General features: G+C 38.3%; 1 protein-coding gene across 1 annotated transcript; it reads right to left on the bottom strand.

The window, feature by feature from the left end:
• Positions 1–753: 753 nt before the first annotated feature.
• LOC124144672 (ras-related protein Rap-1-like) lies at positions 754–8,391 on the bottom strand. The gene is made up of 3 exons (XM_046514208.2): positions 8,253–8,391; positions 2,452–2,625; positions 754–1,142 (listed from the first exon to the last, which is right to left on the bottom strand). Exons 1-3 carry the CDS (start codon positions 8,389–8,391, stop codon positions 754–756), a joined length of 702 nt encoding a protein of 233 aa, XP_046370164.1.
• Positions 8,392–8,880: the final 489 nt, after the last annotated feature.

Here is an 8,880-nt window from a genome sequence, read left to right as displayed (position 1 = left end):
AAATATTACTTTACCTGTAATTAGACACAACTTTAGGTGGAATCAAAGATTACTTAACGTGGAATAAAATTACTTTACCTGTAATTAGACACAACTTTAGGTGGAATCAAAGATTACTTAACGTGGAATAAAATATTACTTTACCTGTAATTAGACACAACTTTAGGTGGAATCAAAGATTACTTAACGTGGAATAAAATATAACTTTACCTGTAATTAGACACAACTTTAGGTGGAATCAAAGATTACTTAACGTGGAAAAAATATTACTTTACCTGTAATTAGACACAACTTTAGGTGGAATCAAAGATTACTTAACGTGGAATTAAATTTACTTTAAGTGGAATTAAAACATGCAATGGCTGAATATACGATAACATCAAATAACTATTTCCTCAAAAGCCTACGGGGACTGGGATTCTATCGAAAAACATAAATTGGCACAGAACATTCTTGAAAAACAACAATTATGCTTCAGACTTTTGAAAAAAGACATTATCTACCACAAAAATTACATTATTGCAATGTGTTTTTCTTGCTAAAATATTTGAGCTTGCTGCTGTAGCTGAAAAATATTTAATCCATAAACAGAATTCCCCCTCCACCCTGATGTTTCATCTGCCCCTTATTCCACACTTACGTCCTTGCCATCTGTGAAATACAAACTGCCCATAAAACATCTCTGAATCCAATATATTACAACTGTTCTTGCGCTTGATATGTTCCCTGATATTTGCCTGCGTTATTACGTGACTACTTCAAATCAACACTGTTTTGTCGCATGGTATGTTGCTTAGCTCTTGCAATGGTTTCTTTGGAGAACCCATGGTAAGTATTCGACCTCTGTATTGGAAACTTCCCTCGATCCGGAACCGGAGATTTCTTCTCACTCAAGCAATCAAAGCGAGGTCGTGTGACTTTGTCATTCCTAGGCTGAACTGTGCTCTCCTTTCTGACAGCGAGCTTCATGGACAGGACCATATCGAACATGCCCTGTACATTCAGGTTCCATCTGGCGCTCACCTCCACATGGGGACAATTCAACTTTCTCGCCATGTCTAGTGCCATCTCGGAAGTGATGATTCTTTTCTCAACGTTGTCCAATTTATTCGCAGCAAATAAAATAGGAACGTCAGCGTTTTCTGAAAAGAATGATGGATACTTTGAAAATGTCATTTAAAGGACGTCATCAAGGGATATCCAAAGGCTGGAAGACACAAATTGACACGTGACCTAAAAACGTCAACATGGAAGCCATTTCTGTACAGGACACAAGTGTATCTTTGTGTAGAACACCCTGGTGAGCCACATATAGCATGGTATTTCAATCAAAACGAGAATATGTAATCAATATGACTTTATCAGGAATGGCGTTCAGCTTGAAAACGTAGTTCAGGATATGTTTCGTTCAGATGGTTGATAAGTCTTTTACAGATGGCGGAGGTATATCACCCAAAAGCTTTCCAATTTGATATAATTAACAAAATCGATTGTAAGGAAAGAAATATTCATGGAACGAGCAGCCAGCTTACAACACTTTTGAAACAAACAATTGCAACATTGCAAAAAACATAGCATTGCATCACATGACCCTTCTGTAATACAGTTAGTGAACAGCAAGCTGTCACTAGAAAAGGAACGTCATGACAAAACTATCCCTTGCTGTCTTTTTGATCACTTTCAAACAAAAACACACCCCCCCCCCCCAAAAAAAAACACAAAAAAACAACAACATGACTGTCAACATATTACAAGCCTATACCAAATTAAGGTTGTGCACTTATTATGATCTTTGTTAGAGGGGAACTGTTATTTACAAAAACACAGCTCTTTTTTATGATGGGTTTCATTTTGAAAAAGTATGAACACTCGCCCATACCAAAATGGCATCCAGCAGATGGATTTCTTAGGGAAGGCTTTCTGATCAAAAGGTATGTTTATGTTCGCATAACTGTGATATTTGAAAAGAAAACTGGTACCTTTTAATATATAGACTACCACGAGGAGAGAATGACTTGTTCCGAATGTAAGGCAGAGTAAAAATAATAATCAGTTTTCTTTTATTTGTATTATATGCCAATGACAAACTAAAGAATATTCCACATGACGTTATGGTTCAAACATTGAGTCGCTTCAAATAGGAGGGGAGATGATGAAGTTTGATAAAATGTAATCTTCCTTTGATGTCAACATTATCTTAAATGTATTTTGGCGGCCATTTTGGATTTTCGGCAGAAATACTTTTCACACTGAATTTCAAATTTGATCCATTAAAAAGACATTTAATATTTGAGCAAAACATGTTTAGGCATGAACGGTGCCTGGACATCTACATGACTTCTTGGTTATTTTTCAAATTGTTAAACATTTCCAGGCTTTTAATATTTTACAAAATGTCAGGACGTTTCCAGGATGTTTCGTCCTGCATGAATCCTACACACGGTTACTTACTCCTGCATGTCTTGATCATGTTGCAGTATCTGGTGGCCTCCCTGAAAGAATGCATGTCGTCTATGGCGTATACTACGATGAACATTGTTCCCTGTGTGATTCGCAGAGATCTCATCGCAGGGAAGTCATCTCCACCGGATGTGTCGATGATCTCCACAGCTCGAAATAGGCCATCTGCAAATCAACTAATATATAACTTGACCGTATGAAGGAATTACAGGCAAATTATCGCATAAAAGATAAAACATGTCATCAAAAAGTTGTGTAAACTAGGAACGAGACATTATATCACGTTCCAGTGGCATTTGACCCAGGCCACAGACAAAAAATAAAGCGACAAATCCCTACATAGCTACAATAAATATCTGCTGAAAGCAAAACTTTACATCCCATATCTACTTCCAAAGACCCTTACATCACATGTCTACTGTCAGAGACCCTTATAATCTATATCTACTGTCACAGACCCTTATAATATATATCTACTGTCACAGACCCTTACATCACATGTCTACTGTCAGAGACCCTTATAATCTATATCTACTGTCACAGACCCTTATAATCTATATATACTGTCACAGACCCTTACATCACATGTCTACTGTCAGAGACCCTTATAATCTATATCTACTGTCACAGACCCTTATAATATATATCTGCTGTCACAGACCCTTACATCACATGTCTACTGTCAGAGACCCTTATAATCTACATCTACTGTCAGGGACCCTTACATCACATGTCTACTGTCAGAGACCCTTATAATCTATATCTACTGTCACAGACCCTTATAATCTATATATACTGTCACAGACCCTTACATCACATGTCTACTGTCAGAGACCCTTATAATCTACATCTACTGTCACAGACCCTTACATCACATGTCTACTGTCAGAGACCCTTATAATCTATATCTACTGTCACAGACCCTTATAATATATATCTACTGTCACAGACCCTTACATCACATATCTACTGTCACATACTCTTATAATCTATATCTATTGTCACAGACCCTTACATCACACGTCTACTGTCAGGGACCCTTATAATCTATATCTACTGTCACATACCCTTATAATATATATCTACTGTCACAGACCCTTACATCACATGTCTACTGTCACATACCCTTATAATCTATATCTATTGTCACAGACCCTTACATCACACGTCTACTGTCACAGACCCTTATAATCTATATCTACTGTTACAGACCCTTTCATCACATGTCTGCTGTTACAGACCCTTATAATCTATATCTATTGTCACAGATCCTTACATCACATGTCTACTGTCATAGACTCTTAAAATCTATATCTATTGTCACAGACCCTTACATCACACGTCTACTGTCACAGACCCTTATAATCTATATCTACTGTTACAGACCCTTTCATCACATGTCTACTGTTACAGACCCTTATAATCTATATCACATGCCTTTACAACACAACGTATATTGTCACAGTCCTTTACAACACAACGTATATTGTCACATGCCTTTACAACACTGGTCTATTGTCACAGTCCTTTACAATACAACGTCTCTTGTCACATGCCTTTACAACACAACGTTTATTGTCACAGTCCCTACAATACAACGCCTCTTGTCACAGTCCTGTACAACACAACGTCTATTGTCACATGCCTTTACAACACAACGTATATTGTCACATGCCTTTACAACACAACGTATATTGTCACATGCCTTTACAACACAACGTATATTGTCACAGTCCCTACAACACAACGTCTATTGTCACAGTCCTTTACAACACAACGTCTATTGTCACATGCCTTTACAACACAACGTCTATTGGCACATGCCTTTACAACACAACGTATATTGTCACATGCCTTTACAACACACCGTCTATTGTCACATGCCTTTACAACACAACGTCTATTGTCACATGCCTTTACAACACAACGTCTATTGTCACAGTCCCTACAACACAACGTCTATTGTCAGATGCCTTTACAACACAACGTCTATTGTCACATGCCTTTACAACACAACGTCTCTTGTCACAGTCCTTTACACGGGTCTATTATCACATGGCTTTCCAACACGTGTCTCTTGTCACATGCCTTTAAAATAATAAAAGCGACAAAACCTATCCATGTTCATCAAGAAATCTCTGCCAAAAGCAGAGCCAACATCAAGAGCGTGTTTTTATGAATCACGGTCAAATAGTGATGACACAAGGTGTTCGCGAAAAGATGAGAGTATCATGCCCCACAGGTGGCATCCATCAAAAACACATGCAACGGCAAATCAATTGTTCACCTGAAAAAAAACATATGGTCAAAATGGGGAACATAAGTCAAAATGGGGAACATAAGTCAAAATGGGGAACTTCATCGTACTTCGTTCTTGTCACTGGTGCGTCAAATTCGGAAATGTCCTCCATGTGTCTACCATAAAACTTTGGAACACTTTACTGAGGCATTGAATGTTGTAACCTTTATCAAACACCTTCTGAGCAAGAGTGGTATGACGCTCTGTGAAATATTGGTAGAAAGAGCATGCTCGATTGTACCTCAAAAGTTGTGAAATGTAGACACCAAGAGCTGAAGCTGCAGGAATATTCCTCGACATAAACGGAAAGTTGACTATTGGAAAGTTAAAGTCATCCCTCTTGTCATACAGTCTTGTGGAGAGTGTTTTGTCACTCTGAATCTGTCTGCACAGATCTAAATATAAAACAGATGAGGCAGTCTCACTGGTCTCCTTTATTTCCAATTTAGGTGGATTAAATCAGTGGAAGGGAAGTGGCTATTTGATGGCTATTGAAAGGGATCAGGTCATCGATATACCTGAAGCTAACGTTAAAATTACTGGCCAAATTACCTTGTTCTGACTTTGCCAATCCGAGCAGAAATTCCTAGTCATACCCATAAAGAAACAGATCGACAAGAACGTTAGCACAAGCGGTTCCCATGGGGTGCTTCTTCTTGCTGAAAAGTCTTACCCCAAAGATACAAAGATGTTATCAATGAGCAGGTCCAGCCCTACACATATTGGTTTCTCAGTAAACTTCAAACGGAAAGTGCTTCCATTTTCGACAAATTGACCCGAACCTCTGAAGATATATATATAACTACATCCATGGTCACCACGGTTCAAGCTCCACGAATCAAGAATGAAGTTTTTCTTTAAGTTTGCCATTTAGGATAGTGGTGTACAAAGTTGAGAAATCAAATGCTTTTTACAAAATTGAACCTGGTTCTTTCTGAGATCGTATGAAGTGAAGCAAATCCTTTGAGGTTTCTGTGAACATACAGTTAACTACGGTTATAACGAACTCAAAGGGACTATTAATTTTAGTTCGTTATAACCGTAGTTCGTTATAAGTACATATACAGCATGACTACAGCAAGTAGTCGGGACCAAAAAGTAAGTTCGTTTTATCCGTCAGTTCGTTATAAGCGTGTTCGTTATAACCGTAGTTTGCTGTAAATACTTTCTGTGAACATCACGAAAGTCCTTCCTTGATTGAATTAAAGATTAAGATTAATTGTTAAGGTGGGGATTTGGTGGTACCTTTCAAAGGATAACGAACATTTATTAGACTTTTGCATATCCAACAGATATTTTATCAAAGCCGTAAAACTGCAGATACGTTGCACCCCTGTGTCTTTATTAAATATAAAAATACATTCAAACAGTCGTTCTCACTGAACTATTCATTTTCCTGTTAACATGAATAGTCAGCGAAGCGGGAAATTGTAACGTATCTTTTGGTAACGTATTTGTTGAACAAATACTTTACAGAAACATTTCGTATAAATATTCACACCATAACCATCACATTTTTTAATAATGTGGTCCTATTTGTGAGTACAATCCAGATATATATATCCCACATACATGTCCATGCGTTTATATCTTGCTGAGCTGCAAATTCAGTGATAACGTATCTCAAACTTGCGGTATCTTGCGTATCCTTTTATAATTTCAATGTCAAAAGTACATGTACCATGCAAACATCACTGTCATATTTATGGTAATTTGCTTTTGTATATATACACTATGGGTCAATAACTTTAAAATACAGTGTTTGTATTTAACATTCAACCATATGCATTTTATTTACTGCAGAGACGGACTGCCTCCGTGGTCTTGTGGTAGAGCGTCCGCCCGGAGAGCGGAAGGTCCGGGGTTCGATCCCTGTACGCGTCATATCGAAATACGTTAAAAGATGGTACTTGTTGTTACCCTGTCTGGCGCTCGGCATAAAGGGGTCTGGTCGGCTCGGAGTCAGTATATTGTGTCTGAGTGGGATATTCATGTTAAACTGCGGCATGGTATCTCAGTGAGTTAGCACTATAAATCGGCATTAGTCCGGACTAGTACGAACAGCCACACACACACTCACGTCGCTATTTGCGTGCAATAATCTTGGACGCGACTTAAACCCAATTTCACCTCACCTCACTGCAGAGACGAAAGGGGAACGTATCTGTCATGTAATTCTGCGACAGTATTTATAAGTGTAATTTCTTACAATTGTGTCCCACAGAGTGAATTGTTACTTTTTTACAAATCACACGAGAGCCTTTGGTATATTTTAGAAGGAAATTCTGAAAAAGCAATAATATGCATTTTTTTTCAACTAAAGCATGTATTGCGATATAACATTTTTCTATATCCCCTTCAGCTGCTTCCAAGATAAAACGAGGATAGTGTTTGAACTCATTATCACTTTCCCTAAGCCCAATCCTATACTATGCGTTACAAATACATCTATTCACATACTAAATTTATGTTTTGATGTTTTAATATCTGCGAGAACTGAATTACGACCAATGGAGCCTATTAGCAGAGCATGAATGTGAAACAGACCCTTTCAGGGACGTAACTTCTGTGAACATGTGAATCGTTTATATTTAAACCACTATAACAGTTGCTTTGTAACCATTGCCATGGACCCGTGAAGATCCTTGGTAGAATAGGTCTTCAGCGTGCCGTAAAAGGCGAATATGCTTGCCGTAAGAGGCGACTAACGGGATCGGGTGGTTAGGCTCGCTGACTTGGTTGACGCATGTCATCGTATCCCAATTGCGTGGATCGATGCTCATAATATTAATCACTGGATTGTCTGGTCTAGATTCGATTATTTACAGACCGCCGTCATATAGCTGGAATATTGCTGAGTGCGGCGTTAAACAACAAACAAACAAACAAACAAACAAACAACTTCACGTCACACTACTTGACAGAACGACACAGCCTATTCTGAAGTTCAATAGAAGTGGTTCAGGAATTTTGTGTAGAAACAGGTTGTTTGATCTTACTATTATTGTCAGGAAATTTACTGAACGACTTTGTTTTCTAATACCTGGGCATTATTGGTTATTTTTCCACACATGTCAGAAACATTTAGAAAGACTTATATGCAACAATCATACCATCACGGCGGTCTGTAAATTATCAAATTACGTTGTTTACCACACGATCCTTTTAGTCGTCTGATCTTCATCATCTTCATCAGCATCATCATCATCATCATCAACACCACCATCATCAGCATCAGCATCATCAACACCACCATCATCAGCATCATCATCATCAACACCACCATCATCATCATCATCATCATCAACACCATCATCATCAACACAATCATCATTATCATCATTTGAAAAATATAATTTTAATTGCACAGGTTCGGATTAAATTGACATAGTAAATGATGAACCATAAATTTAGTCCAGAATTGAAACAGATCTGAATTAGTGATGTTCGAAAGACTTCCTCCTTGACACCTATAACTCAGATTCAGACCCACCTGGAAACTTGACCACCTGCGTATAGAAGTCCTCGACGGTGGGGGAGTAGGTCCGGCGGTATGTTCTCTCTGTGAACTGCTGGATCAGTGAGGTTTTCCCCGCCGTAGCGTGTCCCAGCAGAACGATCTTGTCCAGCATCGTTTGAACTAACGTGAGTTAGGGTTTGTAGTATTGTTGTGCGGCTTCATACAACAAACAAACACTTAGTTTTGACGCAAAGTGTTTGTGTGTGGCGTGCGTTATCAGAAGAGCAAGGCGTGCTTACACTTTTCGCGAAAAAACCCAGGTGTTATCACTGATTTTCAATGATGCCGTTAAATACTTTTCACTACTATTTTGCCTTTTGCGCCAAATGAAACTTGTTCCCGCGGATACTCGAATCTGATTATTCTCTGACATTGATGTTCAACATATACAAGAATTTATTTTCACTGTGTCCCAGCAACGCTTTTCACGAGCTTTGAAAACGTGTGAAATACACGATAGCCCATCTTCTGTTGAACAAATTTTGAAGTTTCTACATAAAGGGAGGTTATTTCCAAACGTTGGTTTCATTATATGCTATTTCTGGAAGTCATATAGTCGCTAAGATTACCCGACAAAGGCGATGTAATATACATACGCCCC

Source organism: Haliotis rufescens, unplaced genomic scaffold (assembly GCF_023055435.1).
Source record: "Haliotis rufescens isolate VD_foot unplaced genomic scaffold, xgHalRufe1.0.p SCAF_8, whole genome shotgun sequence".
Classification (NCBI taxonomy): domain Eukaryota; kingdom Metazoa; phylum Mollusca; class Gastropoda; order Lepetellida; family Haliotidae; genus Haliotis; species Haliotis rufescens.
This window is presented reverse-complemented; position numbering and strand designations above follow the sequence as displayed.